General features: G+C 40.5%; 1 protein-coding gene across 8 annotated transcripts in view; it reads left to right on the top strand.

The window, feature by feature from the left end:
- Window positions 1–27,205, top strand: part of FAM13C (family with sequence similarity 13 member C) — a 133,532-nt gene that overhangs the window by 73,824 nt on the left and 32,503 nt on the right. For 5 of the 8 annotated variants that reach the window (XM_074590406.1, XM_074590408.1, XM_074590409.1 and 2 more), the window contains exons 7-11: window positions 2,813–2,851; window positions 7,777–7,833; window positions 9,555–9,753; window positions 18,394–18,515; window positions 26,766–26,829. In XM_074590406.1, coding sequence (XP_074446507.1) covers window positions 2,813–2,851; window positions 7,777–7,833; window positions 9,555–9,753; window positions 18,394–18,515; window positions 26,766–26,829 — 481 coding nt within the window. Of the gene's footprint in view, window positions 1–2,679; window positions 2,852–7,776; window positions 7,834–9,554; window positions 9,754–18,393; window positions 18,516–26,765; window positions 26,830–27,205 lie in introns of those variants that run through there. The other 3 variants (XM_074590413.1, XM_074590412.1, XM_074590411.1) reach the window with 2 other exon arrangements.

Raw genomic sequence — 27,205 nt, forward strand, 5'->3', positions numbered from 1 at the left:
ACAAATAATAATAAAGAAAATAGTCTTGCAATAAATGCTAATGAGACCCTACAGGATTGCACTGAATTTGTCATTAGATAGTAGATATTAAATGCAGAAATACTAACTTTCCTAGAACCTTAGAGAGTTTAGAGTTCTTTGTAAATACGTAATTCTCCCTCTAAACATGCAGTTTATTTCCCAAAGCAAATTCTCCATTATTCTGTAGTTAAGGCTGAAAGGCCTCATAATTTACCTGAGTCAGCAATGCCCTTAAGAGAGCACAGTCATTTCCTGAGATGAGCAAATTCGGGAAACTGAGGCAAAGGTTCTATTCTGCAGGTGAAACCAAGCTGCCACAAAGTCTGCAGGGGGTTGTATGTGGGGTGTGTGTGTATGACGATTTAGACAACTGTAGCTTGGCAAGCTTCACTATTCCCTCTTTTTTTTTCTGGCCTTTTGATCTTGATTGTTGCATGCTCTTCCATTTTCCTGAAGCCAGAACTACTTCTGCCCACTTTTGTCTCACTACCTCTCTCTTCTTTTGCAGTCTTCTGAAACCAGACCATACTGTCTTTGTAAAGCATTCACTGCCTGATACATGCTTATAGTGCCAATTAATGCTGTTCTGAGCTTATGAACGTATCATTTATATTGAGCATGTGTCTCTATTACGTGCAAAACTGATCTGGAGGCTACGTGATTCCTGTTTCAGTCTTCCTCCTGACCTAGCAGGAATTCTCTTGATGATACAAAACAAATAAAGAATGGAATTTCTTTGCCGATCTATTTGTCAGCCATAAATAGGCAATATATTAGTCAAATTTTCAGAAGTGAACAGCAACATGTTTCTGAATCCTGGTGTCTCCAAAATATGTTCATTTCGTAGTTCTCCGACATCTTTGTTGTCAGCTGAGAGCTGGCATGTGATGTTTATGTTGGCTTGGTCAACATTTGCCAAAAGAGGATAAGAACAAAGCTGGATATAAAATGGGAAGCTTTTTAACAAAGAAGGCATTTTTCCATGGATATGATATTGCAAAAATATGAATCACTTAAACTGTTCAGTATAAATGAGGAAAAAACTGATTTAAAAGCCTTTATTTTCAGAATTTCAGAAAGATGTATTTTAATTACTTCAGAATGTAAAGTCCTTAAAAGTGTACCTGCTCAGTGGTGAAGTCTAAAGCTTACTTCACATACAACTTCACATACACGTGTAGAATTATTTTTCATTGGGACTTCAGGATGATGAGAGACCTGACACGTCACCTGAATGTGGTGACGACATATATCTGGCACTGAGAATTTTAGTACATTGAAGAGCAATGTTTTATAGCATTACAGGCCTAATTGACTTTAATGTCATTATTGAAAACAAGGAGATAACATCAGTATTATGTTTTCCCTGCACCTGAGACTTAGAGGGAAGCAAAGATGCAGGTTCAACCATCTTCGGCTCTCCCTTGTGAGGCAGGGTAAAGCCAGGGGCCAAGAAACTGAAAGCAGGAGGAGAAAAAATTTGAAATTTTAGGTCTAAGGCAAGATTTAAATGCTAACCATTAAATTTAGCTTTTCTGTTCACCCTTCTCTCATGAAACCCGCTACTTTGTAGGGCAGAAGTCCTTACAGACTGGCTGTGATATTCTGACGCCCCAGGTAATTTGTGCAATTATATAAATTGACATTATATATACATATATGGGAAAGAAAAGAGCAAAGTAGTGTGTGCAAGCAGGTAGGAAGGCTGGGAAGAGGCGGAGATGAGATACGCTGTTAGCCCGGTTGGTGAGAGAAGGGAAATTGTCAGGGCTGTGGCTCCTGGCTCCTGGCTGCTGCTGCTGCTTGGGAAATGTGTATCAACACCTCGCAGCGGCACAAGCTGCTGCCGGGAGGGGGACGCTGCACCTCCCGGTGTCCCTGCTCCGCTTGCTGCTGTCATCCGCCAGGAGCCATTGTCACAAACAGGAGTGCTCGTAAGACACTGTTGTCTGCATTGCCTTCTCCACCTCCCCCCAAAGGGAAAAAAAAAAGTATCACAGCTCTGGTATGTAGCAGTGAGATTTTTTTTTTTTTTTTCCCCTGCTGCTATAAGATTTCAGGATGATCCGATTTGAGAGGTGTTGTTCAAGGGGGGATTCCGCCACTGCCTCAAACCCAGCAGCTTTTGGTATCCTGAGTTGACCCCCACTGAATGTATTACATCAGGTCTGAAACATTTTGTTGCAGGAGCACAGCAGCCTATTCCTTTCATAGAAATGGTTTCATCTATTGCTTGCTGTTAGCTTAATAGCCTTTTGCTACTTGAACTGTCCTTTCTGCCAGATTATTTTTTCATAGCTTCCCCTGGGGTTTGGCCGTGAGCTGAGTGTGTAAGAGACCACTACACAAGAAGATAAAACCTCCAGAGATCTTAGCTGAGCAGCCCTATTTAAGTAATAAAAATAACTGTGTTTGAGAGCCAATAACACAGAGCAAACGTTTAAAGGACCGAATGCCAAATACTTGTTTGTAAACCTAAGCCTTTATTAGTAGCACTGTTACAGTTATAAAAGAATATGATCCCTTTCTGAGCCTCTCAGACTACCTCCATCCCTGTATTAATTCACAGCGCTGCTGGATGGGCTTTGTGAGTGTTGTAGGGCTAATCCCTATGGCTCCTTGATTATGAGCATGTGCAGAGCAGCTGAAGGTAGAGCCGTGCATGTAGAGCTGACACAGAGAGACTTGCCTTGCAATGCCATGTTTGTGCATGTGTTCCTACAACTGAGAAGGATACAGGGAGCCTGCCTGCCTTGCTGATTTATCTGATGTTTTCTTGTTTCTGTTTCAGCATTCAGGATAATCCCTTCAACACAACAGCTTTGGCAGAGTAAGTGAACACTTTAAAGATGTCCTTATTTTTAAATAAGAATGCTGAGTTTAGTTACTGTAGAGAATAATTTTAAGTGGTATGTGAGAAGTCCCAAGCTGTCTGTCATGTTTTTTGATTCAGTTTTCTGTGATCTAAGTATATTATTGACTGTATGGGAAAGATTGCATGAAACAGCTCCCTTCACGTGCTCTGTGACCATTTAGCAGTGAAATACCTTTCTGGGAGAGAATATATTTGATGCACATCACACATGTTTAAATGCATGATTTTCAGTGTAGGATAAATCTCCTGTGAAAATATTGCTCGTTTCTGGTACTGCTGATCTTGATAAACACAAGCATGTCGGTTTTCTAAGAACACATGGTCTGTACTTCCTGCAAGCATTATTAGAAAAAAAATATCTTTGCAAATATTTTGAAAAAAATAACTATCCATTATTTAGATAGGCCAAATACCAAATACATCATTTCTTTGTAATCAATTCCATAAACTCATTAGAAGACCTTTCATTTATATAATGATATGAAAAATTATGATATATGATCATAAGGATATATATGTTGATTTTTTTTTGTTGTTGTTTTACAGACACAACAGAACAGCACAAGGGAGAACATTAGAAAGTTAGAAAGGCAAAGGCTTTAGGAACCATTAGAGACGAAATTGTCTTTGTTTTCTTTCAGTCTAAAACAACTCAATTTTGGTGTTCTCTACATTATTTTTTTGCATGCTTTTGATTGTTTCAAAAGCTTTTAGGGCAGATTCTTAAGCAGTAATATGCCAAGCAGTTTCTCAGGAAGGAAATTATTTTTAAATTTGTTTGTGTATCAGGTGAGTTTTACACTGCTAAAATGCTCATAATTTAAAAAACCCTGGCTGCAGTGAGCTGTTTGCCTAAGTGTTGTGGGGACAGAATACATTCTGAAAGCAGGCCAAGTTGTAATCTTCTGAGCCGTCCCTAAGTATTGTCAAAACCACTACAGGAAAAGTGATCCAAATAACTTCCCTCTCATATATTGCTTCACTTTATTTGCTTACATTGCCTTGCTTTATTTAATATTTTAACTTAGTCACTCTTTTAGTGTGATTGTGGCAGATATGGAAAGATTTAACTGAAGCTAATAAATCATTGTGGCTTTTGGGTTTTTTTTTTTCCTGTGTCCCTGTTAGTTGAGTGATGAATATTGGTCTGTAAAATTCTGGGGTGCTCCCTCTTCACAGAAGAATAACCAGATTACAGATAGTACATTTTTCATATTTTTTCCTCCTTCCCTTTTCTCTGTCCCTACATCCATTGTTTCCCATAGAGATTCCCCTGGAGCGTCCCCTGTGTCAGCCTCACCCTTGAGGTTTCTGGGACTCAAAGGTGACGGCCTTTCTCTGTGGTCCTTCACGTGACCACTAAGACAAGGGCTGGGATGGCATAAAAGCTGACTGCGTAGTTCCAGCACGGCCCCTGGGGAAAGGGAGAGGGGGCAGACGGTGCTGTGCGGTGCTGTGCTGTGCTGTGCCGAGCTGAGAGGCAGCGGCATGGCAGAGCTGGGGCCAGGCATTGCCTGAAGGGTGAATCTCCCTCATTTAAGCTGTTGTTCGTTCTGTTTCAGGGGCTTTAATTTTTAATCTTATCTTCCAAACATAGAAGTAGAAACATGCTTTTAGAAAACAAAGCAAGCGAACAATGACATCTGAAATGCATTGTCCAAATGAACAAACTTGGTTTCCAGGGTTGATTTCCCTAAATCCTGTTTAGATCCTCCCCACAAAGCCTGTTTTTGAGAACTGCTGAGGATACACTATTCTTACTGATTTCAGCACTAGTTGTTTGTGCGGGCCATATCTGAAAATAGGTTACTTTTATTGAGCAGAATAAAGAGAGAGCTTGCCATGCAACTTTAGACATCCCCATTTGACAATTCCTGTCTTTACTTGTGGCAAAGGCAAAATCGGGACTTCCTGAATGATATAAAATCAGTGATACTATACTTTCAGGAACATTTCTCCAGACAAGGCAAGTGCCTGGGGCCGCTAAGCTTCCAGCAAGCTATGCGTGCAAACTGGTTTTAGAAGTTGTTCATGTGAACATCTTAAAGGTCAAGTCAGCAAAGAGGAGCAGTTTCCAAGTTGTACTGAAATGCCTCCTATGGAAAGGTGAAAATGGAAGAAAATGTAAAAAGCTAATCCCATTAAACCAGAGATCCTTGGAAGAAACATACAGAGGCAGAAGTATAAATACTCAGAACAGCAGTCCGCCTAGACTGGGATCCCTTCTCTGACCTGATGCTGGCCAGTGCCATAAAACCAGTAATGGATGTACTTACTTTTAAGAGAGATATCCATTAGTTAGTAGTTAGATTGGGCACTGAAGGAAAAGGATGTACATCACTGGTTTTGTTAAAAGATGTTCTTCTTGCCCAATGTAAGCTTCAACCCATATGGATTTATGACTTGAAGCTGTTCTGGCATATTCTCTGATGCTTTAGGAATCGGTGAGATGCTGCTCCAATTTTTGGGTTGCTGGGAACTCTCTCTACTACATGGCCACAAGCTTTCACAAAACTTACCAAACTCTTGAATATCCCTCTGTCTGTTAAATATAGCTAAAGCTGGACAAGATTTACAAGTTACTGGTGAGAGGAGAGGAGTGTGTGCATGTCTGTTGATATGTGCAAACAAGTTGGCATGAACACATAAGCTGCATTTCTTAAAAAAGTCAAGAAAAGTACTCTGGGCTTTAATGATGAATATTTGTATTATATCATGGATTCATCTTTTTAAAGATCCTGCTATGGTCTTAGCCTCAAGCACTGTCTCATGTGAATGAGCTTTGTTGGTTAATATTTATTCTTATGAAGAGAAGAATTTCTGTTAACAATTTCAGAGCGTGTTGTTTCTGAACTTCCTCATAATCTTTTTATTACATGATGGACATGATCTTCTCTTCTTCATTATTACTTATCTTTCCTATCTACTGCTATCTACTGCTATTCAAATACATTTTGTCATGCTTACTTGTGTTATTTATAAGTTCTGTCTTGTTTTATGGCTTTTATCTGGATGGTAAGTTAGGAACTCTACTTCTCAAGATCACCTTATTACAGCCAGCTCAGGGAAAGCAACCCGCATGGCACTTCCCCAGGTTATGGAGTATGCACACAAGTATGCACCCATAGACTTGGCTGATGGACCTGTGCTAAGTCATCTATCATCCCTCCAAAGAGTGTTCCCAGTTGCTAAAATGGTCTTTCAGGACTGAAGGCTGCCAAGTGTGGTGTTTGGTGAGAGGAAGGGGTGAGTGAAGATGGTAGAGCTGCTTCCTTCCACCTCCTCTTCCTGTGGCACACATAGGAGGGAGAATTTGTCCCTTTAGAGGGTCCCTGGGCTTTGTTGACTGTGGCATGGTCCATGGTGCACAGCACACCTGGTGGCATCTTACCCGACTCTCGTATTTGTGCTGGACCTCTGTGCGTCCAGCTCTGACCTTGGCACTGTCTCCTCACAGTGTGTTTCCTTACTATGTTTTTCTCCCTCTGAAATTCTCCATTGTGTTTTCCATCCAGGTTTCTGGTTCCTTTTGTACTGGGCTTCCTTCTTCATACCCCTAGTATGTCCTATCCTCACACCTTGCAGGTGTCAGACACCCATAAGGTAATTAGTGAAAGACCAGAGGGGAAGGTGTGGCTGGCACTAGATTTAGTCAAAGGCAACCAGACTTCTACAGTGAATTTATCCATTTTGTACATCGACCCCTGTCTTCCATCTGTCATCCCACTTTGCCTTGTGGGGAGAACTGCACCCGTTACAGGAATATTGTGTGATTAGGAGGGATCTGCAACTGTAGTTACATGTTCCAGTTGCTAGCAGCAAATGCTTTCGTCCATATGCTGATGTATTCAGGAAGTGTAAACACTTGAATGTCCCTTTAAATATTTTCTGCTGCAGTCTGGCTTTTGATAAAGATACTAGCAGAAGACTGGTGGGAAAGAGGAATATATTAAAAACCTTGCCATCAAATTGCAACACAAAGCTATGAATTTATCATTTAATGTGCTCTGTCCTAAGTGCGGCAGCTCTTCTGAAAATTTAACAAGTCAGCGGAAGTACAGGCTGCTTCCCTCATAATGAAGAGATTCCTCTGCCAGCAAACTTCAAGTGATCCAGGCCTTCTTAGTGTCTGTGCCCTGTGAGTATGAACAGAGGGTGAGGAGAGGCCCCCGACTTTTCCCCAGAAATAATACCTAGAAAGGGCGTATGCATATTTGTTAGGAGCGTATGTGTCTATATGTATGTTTATTTGAAGAAATACTGCTCATAGGCTTTGCAGTTGTATCATTCTGCAAAGTTCAGCCATGCTGCACAATGTAGTGTTCAACACTGAGTGGTTGGCATATTTATCCAATTCTGTTGTTTGTAAATTAAGGGGATCTAATCGATTATGATTCTTCAGGCATCTGAAAATTCTGCTAATTCACTTTTTAAGAGTAGTGACCAATTTATAATTTATTTTGGGATTCTTTTTCCTGCTGCATAATGTATGACTGCTCAACTAAATACTTTTGTGATCTAGGAGAAAAATACCCTTAGCTAATTGTTTCTAATTCTTTTTTTTTTTTAAATGTGTAGTATACTATAAGCAATTAAAATACATAATTTCCTGTGATTTTTATGGTAACATCTGAATTCTTTGTCATCACTATTTCTATCTTGCTGAAAAAGATATAGCAAATTGTGTACACGTAACATCTCAAATCCCCTTCTTCCGCTGAGGTTTAGACTGTCGTGGAGCAGCTATGGCATTAAATGACCCCAGCTAAGGTGTGAGAAGGAGAGATGTGTTTATACTTTCAGCTGCACTGTCATGTTATTAAAAGCTAAATTTCTGCAGCTGGCAGAAAATCAGCAATTATTTTGTATCCATTTTCAAGGTGCGACGGGGATTCGGATTCTGTACATGAAGATCAAGCATCCAGTTCCAGCCCCAGGTATTCTACTGCAAATTTTGTCTGAAATCCGTTGGCAACCAACAAAGCTGTCAGAGTGCTTCTGTTAAACTATTAGAATTCTCAAGGGAATGAAGAATTTCTGTGGTATTACTTGCTAAAGCTATTAGTATTTCTGGGAAATTCATATTTGTATTGTATGCTTTTGTGTAAAGAATATTAAGATTAATTACCATTGTTATCATATGAGTAAACGTATTATAGTCTGTGTTCTTCACATCATATTACTTCAATTCAGATGCAGTTCTGATGCTAATACATTGAGTTTTACTGTACAGCAGCTGGTATAAAGTAGTAGTAAGCGGAGTTTTGCAACTTTGCAAGGATATGCACATTGATGAGTGTCTCTGAAAAAAAAAAGTCTTCAAATTGTAATTTAACTCAAGTATTCTTGAGGCATGTGTCTCATAGCTACGTTAGTATACGTTGATTGCTAGAGGATGCAACTTAACCTTTCAGAAAGATTTTTAAATCAGATGATACCTTAAAATTAGCAACACTTCTGCACATTGTAACTATAACAACTGCCTTGGAGCACACTTGCAGAAGGCATGGGCAGCAATGGTGCTTAACTCCACAGGCACCCTGCGAGCATCCATCTGGATGCTGATGGGCCACAGATGGAAAGTGAGTTTGGCAGCTCCGAATCCTTGGGAGAAACCGTTGAATTAGCAAGTTATGCTTTCTAAAAAAATCTCAGGGGGGTTTAATTCGATAGTCCTTGACTGCCTCAGTTGTGGAAGTTTCACACCAGGAGACAGGTCATCTCTCAGCTAACCATTAGGATTTTACCAGTTGAAGCTAGCATCTGAAATTCCACCTGCAAACTAAGCAACAGCCAGGGATTTCAGAGCAGTAATGCTGATCTGCTCATCCTGCCAGCTGAGCAGGGGGCCTCGCATTCTGCATTGCAGTAGCTTTCTTAATGGTTCCAGGGAGATGCTCCCAGTGGAAGGCATTAGACCAGTCTAAGGCTGGATTGACTGGGTGTGGATAAGACTACCACACCCAGATAAGATGTCTTCTTTAGGACAGGTTGAACTCTGTAGCTAGGTGGAGATTGAAAATATCTGTCCCAGATTCAGTGGTTACCTGAGCATCCATGAGCAACAGTGTCTGTTTAAACCACTAGACGTGCTGTTATACAGGAGGAACTTTTCTCCAAACTGGGGGCACATGATATCCCTTCCACCCAAACGCATCTCTGGCTGTTCAAACCCTATTTTGTGTGCCTACCTCCTTCACTTTGTCCCAAAGCCCACAAAAACAGAGACTGTCAGAAGGGAAGTGTGGCTCTAGGGAGGAATTACTGTATGCGACAACATTTTTGTGAGATTTTAACCTAGTGTGAATCATTGGATGGGGAAAGGTCCTCTGCATGAGAAGACTGTTTCAGATTTTATTTGGGGAATGTGAATTCTAGGGCTGAAGCCAGAGAGTGCCTCTAAAATGAGTCTTATTTAAATGTCTCTACAGTTGAATGTGTAATAATACTAATGGTAGTTAAGCTTGTGATTTGACAATAAACTGTAGCCTCTCAGATTCATGTTACTAACATATACAGTATTTGATGTGTAGACTACTCAACTTGGTAAAATTAAAATGCCATGAATAGCTAAGAACTTGTTGCTGTTCGTCCTTCATAATGTTTTGACAGGTGTCTGAAGTCCTGCCTGATGCATTTCAATTTTATTTTCTTACAGAGATGATGATAACAAAGAAAATTATCCGGACAACGCTGCTGTCTTAGAGGAAAGGCAGCTGCCTCTGCAGGATACTCAGCAGCACAAGCAGCAGGCTGTAATTGACTACGCTCTAAAGCCTGAAATGGGCAACTTAAAGCTAAGAAAACCTAAGCCCATTGCAAAGCTAGAAAATGGAAAAAGTCACGAGGAAAGTCAGGTAAAGAACTAAACTTACCAAGGGTATGTCTATGGCACAGTATCTGAGTAAATGTACCTTTTGAAATGCAAAGTGGGACTCTCTGGTAATCCACGGTGTGACTGAGACCCCACAATAATCTACCCTGATTTTCAGAGACCTGGGGTCCTGGAACCCTCCTGTAATGACAGACAATTTCTTTCAGCCAGGGGTGTGTTGCAACTGCTATCCAAAGTGAGTGGAGAGCGTAGCTGAAGAGGTGCAAATATCTCTAGATTTCCTGGGACTCCTTGCACCAAATATAAAAATCTTGATAGTTGCAGCACTTGATTAGACTTTTTCTGTCTCAAACCAGGACAGTTTATTTGACCAAGGATCTCTTGCACTGGTGTTTTGGCTAGCAATGGACAGATTTTGTACTTTCCCTTTATTTTACTTTCTGCTTTTTTTCTCATCTATAAACAATAAATCTATTCCAGAGCAGATTCTGGTACCGGTGCTCTTGCCCACAGGCTTCCTGGGTAGAGCTGAGGGGAGCAGAGCTGTAAGTTTTCTAAAAGCTATAAGGAAGGCTAGAAATGAAGAAGCCTCTGCTGCTGTCTGTGGAGGTGCATTGCTAGGCAGACTTCAGAGTTACCACCTCTATTCTCCCCCGGTGCTTCCCAAGTCATGTCTCATGTGCAGTGTAAAGGATAGAGCTCTGCTCCAGGTTTAACCCCTCAGCTAGAAATATTCTCATAACCAACATGGTTGATACTAACATTGGTAGATTGTCGGCCTGTAGTAGACACAAGGCCTGAGAGATGTCTGTCTTTACATCTCTTCTTTGATGTATAATGTATTTGGCTATTTTCTGTCTCTCTCCTCTCTTGTTTGTGGATAGCAATTTGTGGAGTGCATTCTGAAGTGCTTTGAATCCATCGTAGACCAGGAATGATTTTGGTTCATTTTTTCAAATTTAGAATTGGAATTCTTCATATTGGATGGCATGTCTTACCTTCTAAGTGAAGAATATCCTTTTGAATCCCAGAAGAAAAAGTAAAAGCAAATGGCACCCCAATGGTATCATCACAGTCTTTTTCAGAATATCAATGTCAACTCTTGACCTAATCTTCTTGCATATTTTTGCTGGAGTTCATCCCTGAGATGAATTAATAACTGCTCATTTTTTTGTAAATCTATTGCATTCCTAGGAAATGTTATTTAGGCTGCAGGGAGATGAGGTGTGCATGTTCATCAGCAGACAAGAAAAATGATAGGAAATTTTGGCCTATGAAGAGCAAGTGGAGGTGTACCAGGAATAGGAGTCATGAAGTCATAAGTAGGGCAAGATCTGTCTCATTGATCATCTGTGGCTCTTTCAGCTGCTTCCAACTCTCCTGTCTGCCTGCTCCCTGTGCATGTTGTGCCTGTATCTCTCACCCAAGGAAAGCTAACGCAGCATAGATTTGCTGCTCTATGGTATTTTATGTGGCCTGAAGTGGTTAAATGAAAATGTTGATATTCTTTCATGGGAAACTTTTTTGAGTCTATAATTAGACTGCCATAAAATACCAGTGCAACTTAGATATGCAGCCTCTGGAAGGAAAAACAGTGTCAGGCAGATAATGTCACATGACTCAAGGGTTTGAATTAGGAAACACAGAACTGGTGCTGGGCCCCCACACTATGCATTGCTCCCATCTCTGGCATACTGGAAGAGGTATGATGTGCAGGCACTATTTTATCTCACCTTTGATTTGATGGGAGTACTTGAGGGATGAGAGAGCTACTGTAGAGCTTTGAGTGTAATATAAAGAATAAACACAAAGCAAACATCCCTCCATAAAGGAACTCCACTCATTCATAGAGGGAATTGTATCCTTTTCAATGAATGTCATAGAATCACAGAATCATTTAGGTTGGAAAAGACCCTTGGGATCATCGAGTCCAAGCATCAACTCTACTCTACAAAGTTCTCCCTTACACCATATCCCTTAACACTGCATTTAAATGAGTCTTAAACACATTCAGGGATGGTGACTCCACCACCTCCCTGGGCAGCCTATTCCAGTGTCTAACCACTCTTTCTGTGAAGAATTTTTTCCTAATGTCCAGCCTAAACCTACCCTGCTGCAGCTTGAAGCCATTCCCTCTTGTTCTATCGCTAATTACCTGTGAGAAGAGACCATCACCAACCTCTCTACAATGTCCTTTCAAGTAGTTGTAGAGAGTGATGAGGTCTCTCATCAGCCTCCTGTATCTCCACTGGCTTCAGTGGTGCTTGCTGTAGAGGAAAGAGGTTGCCTCTTGGAAGGGTTTGCAGAAGGAAGCTGTTTTGGAGAAAGCATCTACCAAGCCCTTCATTTCACATAGCCTTCATTCTCGTTAGTTAGGATGTGCACGCTTCTTGACCCAAATACTTGCCTTGCTGCATCTTCAGCTACCTCAAGGGCTTTTGTTCTTAAAGAAGCAAGCATCTGGCTCCTGGCTTTGTTAAAGTTGCCTATGAAAAACAAGGGTCTGCTTGCAGAAGAGCTCTGCGAAGGGTTTGTGGGCTCTTGTTGGGATCCTTGGTGTCTTCCGATCTCCCAAAGCCTATTGCAGCTGTCAGTGTCAGCAGCTCTAGTCATGAACTGATAGCAACTGCTTCCCTCCATTTTGAAGCTGAAAGCAAAGTGCTACTGTGTTGTTTGTAGTAACTGTTGTTTATATGTATATGGCAGGTTGTTATTACCTGGAAAAGTGGGCCAGACTGATGCTTTGAAACACTATGCAACTGCCTATACCTTCCTTTTGTGAAACACCTTGCCACCAAGCCACTTGATGAAATAAATGATGTACTCGTAAGCAGCTGATGTCAAGCTGACAAACAGCAATGTCTGAGTACATGCATTTATGAAAGAAAAGCATGATGCACTACATACAGTGATTAAAACTGTTCATCCTCCCTTTCCTGAGTTTGATAGAGTGCTTTTTTCAACAATCTCCTCACTTCCCCCACCTGACTTCTCTGTGGCTTCAGACAAAGACAGTTACAATAGTGCAGTGATAGTATCTCTTTTAAAGGTGTTGCTCTGATAAGCCAAGGAAATGTTTGCTACTCGTAGAATCATAGAATCGCCTGGGTTGGAAGGGACCTTACAGATCATCTACTCCAACCATCAACCTAACTCTGACAAAAACCATCACTAAACCATATCTCTAAGCGCTATGTCTACCTGTCTTTTAAATACCTCCAGGTATGGTGGTATGGATGGTGACTCAACCACTTCCCTGGGCAGCCTGTTCCAATGCTTAAAAGCCCTTTCAGTGTAAAAAGTTTTCCTAATATCTGGTCTAAACCTCCCTTGGCACAATTTGAGGCTCCTTCCTCTTGTCCTAGCGCTTGTTACCTGGGAGAAGAGACTGACCCTCACCTCTCTACAACCTGCTTTTAGGTAGTTGTAGAGAGTGACAAGGTCTCCCCTCAGCCTCCTTTTCTCCAGGCTGAACAATCCCAGCTCCCTCAGCCGCTCCTTGTAAGACTTATTCTCCAGACCCCTCACCAGCTTCATTGCCCTTCTCTGGACCCACTTGCCCTTCTGTGCTGTAAGCCCATGAGTTGCTTTTTTAGAAAATTGTCCCTTTAAGATCAGAATAGGTTATTGAACATAAATAAGTTTGCTGCATGTGCTGGAAGGATTAAAGCCTGTTTAGATGGTAACCAATTTTGTGTGCCTTTCTACTAGTGAGAATCCAAGGGATTTCCATTGTAGAAAAGTCACTGTGAGGGAGCAGACTGCTGCATTCAAGTAGAGGAAAGATGGCCAACTCAGGCTCTCAGTCTGCTGAAGTGTGATTCCTGTGCCTCTGATTTTTTTGACGCAAGTGTAGTACTGTGGTCGTGTACCCTAGATCTTGATGAAGAAAAAGTTATTAAATCTACAGTGATGATTAACAGTCTAATAAAAGTGACTAATATCAAGAGACTTCACTTGGCCAATTATCAGCTGATAAAATGTCACTAGAGTAAAGCTGTATCTTGGATATTGCATGCAGTTATTTCTTTGGAGGCAGGAGCTGGGTATGGGGGCAGTTGTAACCTTTCCAAAGTTTGGGAAGAGAGTCAGGCTGCTAGAATGTGATTACACTGCTGTACTTCAGCTACTTGGTTTCATCTTTGCTGTGGTTTCATGAGCTTCTTTAGCAATTCCGCAATGTTAATCTATAGAAAATCAAATTAATTAGGATTTATTTGACTTCAAGAGGTGAGGAAGCATATGCTCAGAACATACTCTGGGGAGTCAGCGTGAGAACAGATGGTGAGGAATGGGAAGTCTGCTTTCCTTGCTTAATCCTTTCTCCTGTCACTCACCTGTGATGCAGTCATGAATATAGATTATTAAATGAGTTATCCACAAATTCCTTATTGATACTGAGACATACTTATAAAGTGACACTAAGCATGCTAGCTAATAGGTAGAGACAGTAAAAGTTCAATTTTAAAGTCGTATTATCAAGGTAAATGACTATAAAAATGAAATGTTGGCTTGACAATTGATGTGTAGATATGGGAATGCTGAAAATTGCTGTGTGAAATTTTGTATTTTGTGTATAAATTAAATGGTCAAATTGCATGGATTTCAAAGAACTTTCAGTAATTTGGCATTAAAATTGTGATTTTAAATGCACTGGAATCAAAAAAACAGAGCAAATGTTAACACATTAGCTACACAAACAGATGAACATGTCAGGCAGTCTGCAAGTTCCGCTTCAATTTTTAGGTATACTCTATTTATGTTTAAACCATACCTCCCATTGTGGATTAAGTCTGTTCAATTCTCTGTCCATTAAATATATACCTGCTTATTTTCTTGTATGGGCTTGCATTTTCAGGAGGGGTGGGAGGCACTTCTTCTCAGGACTTCAGTCTTGACTATTTTCTACACTGACACAGCACTATGTGATATGCCAGGGCTGGCAGGGTATTTGCATAGAGCTTACATTTGACGAGAGACAGAAGTGTTTGTGTGTTGGATAAAGCATATGAAGGATGCAGGGCACTTTCTGGAGTTCAAGAGCAGATTAACCTGCTGCGTAAACACAGCAAACATTTGTATGCCTCTACTGTAATTCAGATGCTCTGACAGAGATGGGTTATGACATACTGTGATTTTTTTAAGGAAAATAAGTTTAAAAATAATTTTAGCTTGTGAAACAGAAGTTGAGTTATCTCAACATATGTATCCATGATGGAAATTTTTGTCTGCATCCAAGCCCATGTATTATTTTGTGTACAGAGCAAATATCATGGCAGTGATTATGCAGCACTGAGTCTTCTCAGCAATGCCTGGAGATTTCCCTCTTCACAGACTACTTACCAGATGGAGCCTCATTGTAGAAGCTTCACTCTCCGTAGTGAAGAAGAAACAGAAATACAATAGAAGACAGCACTATACTGTTGGATGCCTTTGATGCATCAGGAATGGTTTTCATTGCTCTTAAGAAATGGAGGTTCCATCAAGGGTGTTTCCCTAAGGTTACTCTTTAACATCCTAATGACATAACTTATGAACAATAACAACAACAAAAAAAAAAAGAAAAAAGAAAAGAAAAACCAACCAAAACTCACCCAAATCCTCAAATATCAAGCCTGCAAGTAAGCGCTTATTACCAGCACATATTCTTGTCCTCAGCTTTCATCTAGCAGAAAGCATTTTGAATTGCTGTGTTCTCTCTGCTGATATGGGAGAGGGGTATTTGTTGCAGAAGAGGCTTCTGCTGAAGCAAGTTTACTACTTTAATGCAGGTTTAGTTTTGTACCTTAACTGGACTGACTTTCTTTGACTGATTAACTTAAATAGTACAACACTGAGAAGGCTTCAGCCAGAAGATAAGCTTGCTTAACTTGACATGCGCTAGTTTCATTCATTTACAGAGCATGCAAAGTTTTCTTTTTGTCTGTATAAACAGCTGTCGTGGTCAACTTCTGAAGCTAAGCCCATCTAAACATAAAAGTTGAGGCTCTTGCAAGAATTCTAGACCAGGTCTTCAACTGGTTTAAGTCAATGGCTTTTGCCTCTTTTGGTATTTTATTGTATCCTGAAACTCTATATTGTCATATGATCGTATAAAAAGCTAGGATTCAAGTTCTGACCAGAAATGTCCCCTACTGAGGCCACTACAGTCATAGGAAAGTCATCTCCTGAACTCCAGTGTCCCAACCTCTTCCCTCTATCCCCCCAGTTTACATCCTTCACATTTACAAAAAGTACAAATTCCCAGATTCAGTTCCAGAGGTTTTTCTGAGATCTGATTTTTAGTCTTCCTACGTGTCTCTATTATTAAATCTCTTTGAGAAAGAATATTTTCAGTATGCATCACAGTGATGATGCAGAATTCTTTCTTCCAGCTTTTTCCAGAATATAGTGTTAGTCTTTCTACTTTCTGTCATGTCCAATACCTAGCAAAATGTAACCCTGTCCTTACAAGAGATTCCAAGCACAAATGAGCAAAATGCTTGTTCTACCTGGAGACCATCAAACCACTGAAGATTTCTGGGCAAATAAAATAAGCTGAACTAGTTCAATACACTTCTGCCTTGAACTTTAATGAAAACTTTTGTGTTGACCTGTTTAGACCCCAAGAACATATGATCATTTTTATATAACTAGAGGAAAATAATGTCAAGACAGTAACGGAAAAGCTAGGACAGCTGCAAAAAACTTCTGTCCGTTTGTAACCTGAATTGTTATTACCATTTTTGGATAAAATATCATTTATCCAATGCTAAACTATCTTAGATAGACATGGGGAGAGGGGAAGACATCTGTCCTAGAAGGCTCTGAAGGAGACAAAGGGTAACAAAAGCAAGAGTGATGCTAGTCAGTTGAGTGAAGCTTTCAATCCTTTTGCTCTGATATCACCAGAGTGTCGTTATATCTAGTCTGAAAAAAGAACAGCCTCTGGTTTGGAGGTCCATTTTGGAAGTTTGCCCCTTGTGGGTAGTCAGTATGGTTGGAAAGCTTGATTAACCTCTGCTGGGTCAGTTCTACTGCAGTGGCTGATACCAAAGCAGCCTAATCTAATGTTAGCGCAGCTCTCTTCAACTGGCAGGGAAAGTGCTTTTAGCGCCAGGGCAGGTCTACACTTCAAAAATGCAGCACAGACATACTCCATGGATGGACGTGCGTGTTAGAGTTAGCACATGGCTGCTTCCTCCCGAATACCTTCCATCACGATGGTGACAGCTACCTCTTTCTAGAGATAGATTTCGAGATGCTTTTTATACTCATCTCATAGACTAAGGAGGAGGAATTAACATTCATTTATCCAACAAATATCCTATAGTTAAAATGTCATCGTGGAGAGGAAGTAAAGTGCCAGTGATCAGACTTTTTATCGATTTTTACCAGTTGTTATTTTTTTTTTACAAGATCCATTAGTCTTTTCATCATTAATTTTGAGAGGTAGACACTGAATATTTCTCCTGAGAGGAGAGCATTTGGGCAATTTTCTTAATTTTAAAACTTTTTATAAAATTGACTTTTTATAAAATTATAAAATTTATAAAATAAAAAAGTGTAATTTAGTTTTGTTTAAATACAATGCGTCTCTGAACAAGCTTCATTCATAGTCTGTAAAGACGGAATGGACTAAGAAGGAAGTAAAAGCAGCCACTGTTTTTTTAAATGTAGAATGACCTCAGCCCTCCAAGTTCACATCCAAACAGTCTTTCCAACTTCCATGCTTCCAGCTAAGCTTTGAAACTGGAGCAAAATCAGATACATTGCTTTACCAGGGGAAGGGAACACTGTTGTTTCGCAAAGCATGTTGTACTTTAATTTTGTGAACTATTAGAATAAAATATTGTATGATAAAAGCTAATAAAGAAGTAGGAAAAAGCCCCACTTTGATTTCCAAAGAACTTCATTAATTTACCCTTTTGCAATGCAAGGGAAATATTATAACCCATTTTATAGGTAAGGAAATAAAGATGTGCTGAACAGACCTTGTCACAGCCCTACAACTAGTTTTCAAAAGCTTGGAGTAAAATGCATACCTTTCTATTTCCTACTCCCTTCCTCAATTTGTTGGACTCTATTGCCTTTTCATTTTCTGTGTGGCGGGATGGCTGATGTCACTTTTTTTCTTCATTACCTTTCACTCCTCCCAAAGTGATACTCTGTTCATAAAGCTGTGCATATGCTAGGGAAGGGAAAGAGCAAAAGGAAAAAGGAAACTGGTTATACCTTAGAAATCTTATTTAAGTGAATTGCATTTGCTTTTGTCAGCCTAGAATTTTCTTATGATACCCAAGTAATAAAAAACTGACACGTGAGTAAATAATTTCAAATGAAATGTGAATGTATACATAAGCAAAAAGATACTGAACTCTGTGTATAGCACTTCTTAGCTCAGAAGCTGACATCTGTTATCTAACTAATAAACAGAAAATGGGCTACCGTCTGCTTTGGTTTCAAAAAATGTTTTACAGTGAAAGAAGATACTACTTTGTTTAGAACCTTTTCTAGTCTGTGTTTTCCAGTTGTTTCCAGATTATTACCAAAAAATAATAAAGAATCACAATCAGCATCCAGTCTCATGGAGCTCCTTTTTTTCTTAAAGCAAAATATTCAGCTAAGCCTGATTGGTACTAACAGGGCATGCAACGTTTGTTTTTTTTTTTGCTTTGTGCAGGAGCTGGAAAGTGCCTCGCCAGGCCTCTCAGAGTGGCAGGGGAAGGCTGGATCCTCAGCTAATGACTATGCACAGAACGTGGCTTTCAGATGCCAGGAAGCAGTCGTGAGATTTCAACCAAGGTAAGCCTTGGGATAAGACACTGCATTTCACTTCTGATTAACTGTAGGAAAGGCTAATTTATTTCCTGCCTTTTGTATAAAATATTCAGACTCCTGGCTCCCACTGGCAGTTGTGTTCTGTATTTATATGCCTGGAACTGTTTGGAGAAAGTGAAAGGGATGAAGATAAGAATGCAAATTTCATCATTCTTAAACCCCTTACATTTCAAGCAGGAAAAACATTCTCAGTTCAGAAACTTCAATTCCTCTGTGCCAAGTTTCAAAAATATCTTGGCACTTCTTTTCTTTTCCCCCCGGTGGTGACTTGCTGCAGTCTTTCTCAGAGCTGTATTCTCACTGAGCAATGGGAATGGGAAGCCACACACCTGATTTTAGCAGGGGTATACATTTAGGTGCAGTTTAGACCCTGGGTGCTGTGGTAACTGTGCTTGTTCCAGTGCCCTGAAGGGTACAGGGTATCCAGGTCAGGCATTAGCCAAGTCTTGGTGGCAGGTAACTCAGCTGATCATGAAGTAACTCAGCTCCGGTAGCTATTGGAAGTCACAGTTCCTCCTCTGATCCTTCATGGCTCTGCAAAAGGCTAGAAATGGGGTTTCAACTTGCCCCACTGCCCCAATCTACCAGTGAGGGTGTGTCCTAAGGATAAAATTTAGCTCTTACTGACAGGCTTGGACTGTGTAAATAAGATCATGCTCTTCACAGCTGTCAGTTTTTGGGGCACCGCTTTATAAATTTCCCATGCTCGGGTGCTGATTTGGCCCTGCTTTGCTGCGCACATAGTTTCAGGCAGATGAGCCACATCTCTGCTCTTTGTTCTCTGCCTCAAGGTGCATGGCAGCCTTGGTGCTGTGTGGCAGAAGCTCTGGCTCTCTTTGGAGGGACCGGAGCAGCAGCTGTACATCCCAGGGATGCTCAGTGGGTCAGGGCACAGCTGGTGGACATGCAGAGCTCATTGCCTCCAAGGTCTCTTTCAAGTCAGGACTAGGTTAGTAGTGACAGTTGCCATCCAATGGCAGTTTGGTGCTTTATGCGAAATGAACTGGTTGCCTTCAGCACAGCTTTTAGTAGGCAACGTTGTTGTAAATGATATTAATTTGTGCTCTCAAAGGAAGCTTTAGCAGAATGACCAAGCATTTAATTAGCTTTCACAAAGAGCTGCTTTTGCCTTCCAATGCCTGCATCTGTGATTGAGACACTGCAAAGTCCTGCATCTCAGAAAGTGTTTCTAATTACCCCCAGTCTAGGAAGCTTGCCTGCTCTTTTTCTGGCATTCTTTACACTAGGAAAAAATCACATGGATTTCTTGTAAAGAGGAGCATAGTGGGTTTGGTATTGGAGAGTTAGACCTACCTAGTGGCTCTGCCGGTAGGAGGTCTGTGTATGAGTAGATAATGAAATAACATTGGTTAGTTTCGATTGATGAAAGGAACAAGATGAAAGAAACAGGGACGTTAAAGATAAGAACCAGAGTGGTGTGTGCATGAATAAAACAGCAACCACAGTAAAGTTCCCCTGTCCATTTCAACAGTGTGGCCTTTTTAGTTTCCTTGGTATTAAACCATTGTTCACTATGCTATTTATTTCTGTTTAACACCAGGGTGGCTCCTTAGGAAGCCTGCTGTCCACAAGTGCTAAGTCTGTTAAATAATGGTACCTGGATTTACCATGCTAAAAGCTGTGAAAGCACAGTGATCAAATCTCAACTCTGGCTGTGTCTTAGTTTGATGAAGACTTGATGAAGTCAACAAAATGGAGGTGACTTTACTCTCAAATAAGGAACTTCAAATGTGGAGTAAACAAGCATTAATGCATGGTCCCTGGCCTCACACTCACACTTTATTTACTTTAATTGTCTTAACTGTCCTTGGAAAAAACATTCCCAACACCCAGCTGGGGCAGGGGACTTTGAATTACATATGCTGAAGTTATCACTTTCAGTTTGAGGGTCGCTGTGTCTGATGACTCCTCTTTAAGGGTCACCAGCAGCTTGCCCCATCCCTCTGCCATCGCTCAGCTTTGATAGGGCCAGAGCAATTACACGCCCATGTCTCACTCGTGCAGAGCACTGGCTGCTACATCAGGATCACAGAACTGGCTCATGCAACAGGCCGTGAAACATAGCTGCCAGGGTATGACGTCTTGCCTTGTTTTCTGCCTTCTCTGCTCTGGGACATGGCAAAGGTTAAGCATTCAGTCTTGGCAGCAGGCAACAATCATAGCTAGACTTTGACAGAACACATCTGCTAGCCCCACAAAACTTGAGTTTCACTCTCTTCCACCCTGTTTTTGTTAGGTTACTGGTAAAATTAGCAGTGCTTTGGAACACTACCTCTGCCTAGGATCCCTAACTCACAGACCAAAAGCTTTCTGGTCTTTTGGAGAAGAGGAGATGGCCACACTGCTGCAGGGGTGCCACTGGGCAGGCTCCTCTGTCTATCAGATGTGTGTGGGGAAGACAGGAGAAGAAAGATTTATTTCTGTCTCGTACTAAGAACCAAGGTTGATTATTTCTAGTGCGGCTGGTTACTACTTCTACTTTAATTTTGTTTCTGCAGACTGCTATAGCTCTGTCATTAGTCTCACTGGAGTTTAAAGGTCTAGATGCCTCTGAATGGTACAGGTTTTTTTTAAAAAATCTATTCTAGTTAGTGTGGGGCAACTAAAAACAGTACAGGTTTAATTTGTCTAAATATGGATTGAAAACTACTGAGATACGAAAAACTTTTCAGTACAGTTCCTGTTAAGCAATCTAAATTCAGGGTAATCTAACAAGGGATGTTCATGAACAAATACATAACAAAGAACAGAACAGGCAATATAAGAGACATAACCTATAGAAATATGACACACAAGTATATATGTTGATTGTTTTTAGGGGCAGTGCTTTAATTTTATGATAATCACTGAAACAGTGAAGGAAAAGTTTTAGTGGGATTTGAGGGAAATGGAAGAATAGACTTGGTGAAGAGGCTCACAGTCAGAAGAATGAGGGAGTACTTTCTTGTTCTTGGCTAAGCTATACCTGAGCTGCAAATCAAGTATTTTAATTTCAAGAGGTGTTTATCATGCATGATTTATGAACATCAGCATCATTTTAGAATATGAAATGCCATCTACATGTAAGGAAACCTTTACATTTTATAAGAAGAACATGAATTTCTAATACTATTGCTAGTGATTACATTGAATGCTGCTCTAGTCACTGTGTGTAGTTGGGTTTGGATAAGAGTGTAATATAATCTGCACCTTTGGGAGATAAAAGTTATATGCAGGCCCCAGGAAGAAATGTTACAATAAAGAGAATTGCCTTTTTTTTAACAGAGAATAGGAAAGCCAGTATGGAACAATACATATGATTACACAAAGCTGTTCTTACCGATTGCCTTCTCAAAGGCAATCAGCAAAACTGACGTGGATTGCAGAGCTGTGTACGCTCTTACCTGACTAGAGAATGGTGTTTTCTTCAGATGCCTGTTACACAGAAAGGGGGATGAAATGTGGAACTCCTGGACGGTGGGAATGGCAGTATTCCAGAGAAGGTTGCGTTCCAAGTCAGTGTGGGAACTACGCTTTGGGGGTTTCTGCCCCCACAAAAATAAATCTTGAAAATTCCCCCTCTTTCCTATTCCCCAGATAAAATGGGAGTGGAGTAATTTCATTTAGTAGGACTCAGCTGGTCCCAGGGTTGGTCCCTAATTTCTGCAGAGGCTGTAGAGTGGCAGTTGCTGCCAGACCTATGACTGTTCTGCAGGAAAACTGGAAATGCCGGGAGGCCTGGGCCACCCTGGATCTTGGGTTCAGCCAGAGTCTCCCAGGGTTTCTGTGCTCCCCTGAGGGAGACTAAGTGAGGCTTTCAGCATTTAAGTTTTCAAGGCAATTAGCTTTTGAGAAGTCAGTTCAGGTGGGGACTCTGGTAGTTTCCATGCTTTCTGCTGCACAGCTACAACTCAGGGATGCGTGGGAGGGAGCAGGGAAGCTGCAGAAATGCTGATGTCCCCACACCATATGGTGGACCCGCACGGGTGAGGCAGAGCTTGTGAGGCTGCGTTCCCACAAAGGCAGCCAGGTGAGCAGGGAGAAAACTTGGCCAGTTTCCCTCTGAGTCTTGCCTCAGACCTGGCAAAAATTCATCGTGACCAGTATGTGTCTGCAAATAGCTCTCTGTCAGCAAATCAGGCTTTGCTGATGAAACATCGCTTTGCTGGGAAATGATGGACCAGTTCCTAAGAGCAGCTTCTTCAGGAATTTTGATAGTAAGATATTGGTGTTTATGGTTCCAATGTTATTTCTTGTATCTTATTGTAGCCCAAGTAAGGACTGTGCCTGGTGAGTATGAGAGGCACTCATGATTAGAAAAACAAATGTGGTTCACAGCCAGCCTTTACGTAACTGCTGTGATTGATGAGCCAGGCACTCCTACCCTGGCTCTCTGTCTGTCCAGCATTCAGGGACTGCCCAAGGAGCAGCCTAGGATGTATCCAAACAGCCTCGGGTCTTAATAATGTTGTTTCTTTCACTGCAAGCTTGTCCTTTATGTTCATCCAAGAGCCTGTTGTAGTTCTGTATTGCTTTGTAAGGAGCCACAGGCATGCTTTTGAAACATTGACCTGCAGCCCTGTAGTAAGGTGGTGACTATGTTTGAACTTCATAATGTTTTTTGCCATTTGTGGAGGTCTCAGAAAGGACCTTTTTGTTTTGCTGGCACTGGAGTGTGTTGGTTGTGGGGTCTGCCTTTCTGTGAACTCGTGTGATGTAACCTCTGGATAGGCTGAATCAGTGCTCTGGTGCGGTACTGAACCTGCGCTTTCTGAGCTGTTAACCTGGTAGGCCACCCTCACAGTGGGAAGGGTAAAACCGACTACCAACTGCTAAACTGGAGACAGGGAAGAAGTATTGGGCCAGGATAGACTGAAAGTGAATCTGGAAAAGGGGCTTCATCCCAGAGCATCCTGGTTTGCTTACCAGGATTTTTCCTGGCATCACTGATACATTAATTGGCCCAAGACACTGAGCATGTGTAGCATCATGGTGGATGAACACCTAAGTCTCCTGCGGATGGGGTTAGTGTAATCCAGGGTTGGACTGGATTGAGACTTGCAAATTACAGAATGTTATGCTCCTTTCTGGGTTTAGTCTGGGAAATAAGAAGTGAATTTTCTTAAGTTATCTTCATTTTTCCTACTTTTTAAATTTATGTGGTCTTATTTGAATTTTATGCCAGTTTAGAAGTGATATCATGCATAATTCAATAATTCACATGTTCTGGTCTGTTTTTTAAACAGCTCACTGCTCATGCAAATTTATCTTCCCCTTGAAGTCTGGTAGGAGCTCTGTTATGATAATTAGCATTTAATTTATTTTTTTGGTTATGTCCATGAACTTCAAATGTACATGTTACTGGGTTGCATCTTTGTCATCTGTGCCATACAGATGCCAGTCTGCCAAAGCCTGAGTTACCAGTCTATAGGGAGGGTGAGAGGTCAGGCCTTTCATATTTTATAAAGAATGCTATAACATATATTTGAGTAGTAGCCACAGAGAGAATTCCATTTTCGTTATTTTACATGATGTACATTATACAAAATAAGGGTTGTTTGCTATTATTCAAAATTTCAGCTAAGGCCTAAAATAATTTTAATGTACTCAGCACAGACAGAAAATTAGGGCTTGTTCCTGCTGCTTTTGAAGTTAATGGATATTTTGTGATTGACTTTTAATAAGAGTAGAATTCAACTCATCGTTATTAATTATAAGCCCTTTGTTGCCTGGTGACAATCAGATAACCTGCATTTGCCTAGCAGCACAGTTAATCTTGGCAAAAACAAAAAAGCCCGCCCCCAAACTCTCTGTATAGAGTAAGATCAGCTCAGCGTATGTATATGACTGCTAGTGTAAATGGTCTTCATACAAAAATGGTTACTTATCTTAATGATTTCAGTATCTCCAGAATCCAAAGAATGCCAAGCTAAGAGCATCTTACTCCTTTTTAGTGAAAAAGAAACCATAAAAGACAAGACTTCTGCATCCCTAAAATGGCAGACAAGAACATCATCCTGAATGAGAGAGAGGTTGTATTTCAGGGGTGCTGTAAACATTTTACTCTCCAGAGTGCAAGAATCATGAGTGATACAGCTGTGAATTATGTAGAACTTTGTATAGCACCAGTAAGAACTGCTGGTTCTTACCTAAACTTAAACTGGTGTTTAGGTTTTTATGTTGTGTATTTTTTTTTTAAAGGAGGGTTCACATTTGCTGTGTGTTACGCACCCTGAAAGGAGTCATGCAAATGAATACCAGAAGTGTACAAATCTGACACGTGTCCTTTTCTTCCTTTCTTTTATGTCTAGCTCTAGTTCAATGCAATAAATCACTCTAAATATTTTTTTCTTCATTAATAAATTAGTTCTTCATCTGTTTGTAGCCTTGCAGGTCCTTCCTTACATGTAATTAAACCAAACTATAAATATGTCACTCTTCCTATTAAATTAGTCCCTTTGCTCTCCCTATGCTTTTTCTTAGTTTTCTTTAACTCTCTTCTGCTGCCTCATACTGTCCTCTCTGCTGCCTAAACGCTAGAGGTCGGTTGTTAGGAATTAACCTTTTGGCTTTTGTAATTCCATTTTCCTTCTGTTCTCTTCACATTGTGGAGACATTTGCTATTCATTTTCTGGCAAGATGATGGAAAGAATATATATGTGGAGAGCTACATAGAGATGTAGATAGGTGTTTGTACAACAGTCAGCCAAGGCACATTGCTGCTGAGGTATCTCCAGAAACCACTCACTTCTGATCAGGTACCTGTGTATCTGGCTGGAGGTACAGGCTGGGTGGCCTGTGAGACCTCCCATTCTGGTGCTAGATGTACCACCACCAAAATGACTCATTTTTGTTCCTACACGAATTGCGCACCTTGGATCCTGTTTGGAGGCAAGCGGTTGTTCACCCTGGTGTAGCTATCTGATGTGTCTGTTTTGGTAGGGAAAGTGGCATATCCATCATTTCAGTCTTTAAATGCCTCATAAATCTATGAAGAACTACATCAAAGGCCTACGGATCTGTCTATGCTGTTTTTGAGGTCTCTAGAGACTTTTAAAACTATTTGGTTTTGCTTGGATTACTCTGAGCACGATAGGTTGGAAAAGATGAATTCTTTTGTCCAAAGGAATCTGGGGTTTGTGTTAGTTTTGATCATGTCTGTGAGTGAGTCTCACAGAGGCCAGCAAACATTGCCAGCTTTTCAGCAATGAGAAATCTCATTCTTTGAGACAGCAACAGTTTTCTTGCTTCAGCTGAGTTGAGAGTCAGCTTGTGATAGACCCATGTCAAGCTTTGAAGCTGAGTGTAGAAAGCCTCTGTTTGCCTTGGGGAAGGACGGAGCAGCGGGATGAGGCTATTCAGGTTGCTCATCCAATCTGTGTGAGGTTTTTGTTAGGCTTCAGTTTCATTGGTAGAGTGAATTTGTAAACTGGTAGGTAGGTGTGTGGAGCCCTAGACCACAACCACATCTGTCTGGATGGGGCACAGTTGTCTCACTAGCTGTAGACAGAGGGAAGAGATTTTCCCCTTGCCAGTCCAGGACCTTCCTTTCCTTTTTCCATGTGGAGAAGCAGTGATACACTGAGCGAAAGCCAAAGGTATGGACACCTCTGATAGCTGCAAAGTGACACTCTTTAAAAAGTGTGGAAATTTCTGTTACTCAAAGGATTTCCAGGTCCTCATGAGAGTCTCTTGGGTCTTTGTGAAATTTGCAAAACAGAACTTAAGCAGAAAGTTGAAGATTGGGATCCTGGGATACCATCAAGTTTAAATATGGAAAGATTTATTCTTTATGGCTCTGATACAGGAAAACTCTTGTTCCTGACTTGAAGCATGTGGGACAAATTGTGCTTAGATTTAAACATATGTTTGAGCTTTATCTTGGCTTTAACCCTATTAGCTCACCAAGATACTGAGAGCTAACCGAGCTTCTCTAGGACTTTTTCTGTGTGTCAGAGTGAGCCCGGATTTTAATGTCATAGTTTCCAGGACCTCATTCACAATTTAAATACATTATTTAGGATTCCATTAAAATCACTGTGGTTTTGAATGAGGTATGAAATACTGATGTAACTTTCATAGATGTGTTATTTTTATAATAAAATAACTTTATCCTATAACTTGTAATTTATGTACAGACATGATGAAAAGTTTGAAATATTTGCAGCATGGATAAGCAATCCATTGAGTGAAAATTCTTGCTTTGTTTTGTAGAATAGATCAGAAAACACAAATTTCACCAAAAGAAGCAACTGAGCAATTTAACAGCTTAAATGAGGTAAGCTTAACCAAAAGTTGAAATATGATGTTACAAATTTTGAATTAGATATTTGGTTTTTGTTAATTCTACGGTCTTGGAATAATGTAATCACTTGAGAGTCTTAGGTTATTTTTTTTTTTTAGTCTTTTGTTTTTCGGAGAAAAGCTTAAAAATGTGATACGAGACTGCTATAATAGTTGAAAAGCTAGAAGCAAGAGATTTTAAAAATATTTTAGCCAACTTTATGCTGCTTTCTGTTTGTGCTCAGAAAAGAATTAAACATTCAATATTGACTTAGTGAAATGCCATCTTTTAAGAACATTTGATTTCTTCCTCATATTACAGCTCAAATGTGTTCAGCTATCAATGATGTTTTGTTTAAAAATAAGGAGTT

Source organism: Larus michahellis, chromosome 6, assembly GCF_964199755.1.
Source record: "Larus michahellis chromosome 6, bLarMic1.1, whole genome shotgun sequence".
Taxonomy (NCBI): domain Eukaryota; kingdom Metazoa; phylum Chordata; class Aves; order Charadriiformes; family Laridae; genus Larus; species Larus michahellis.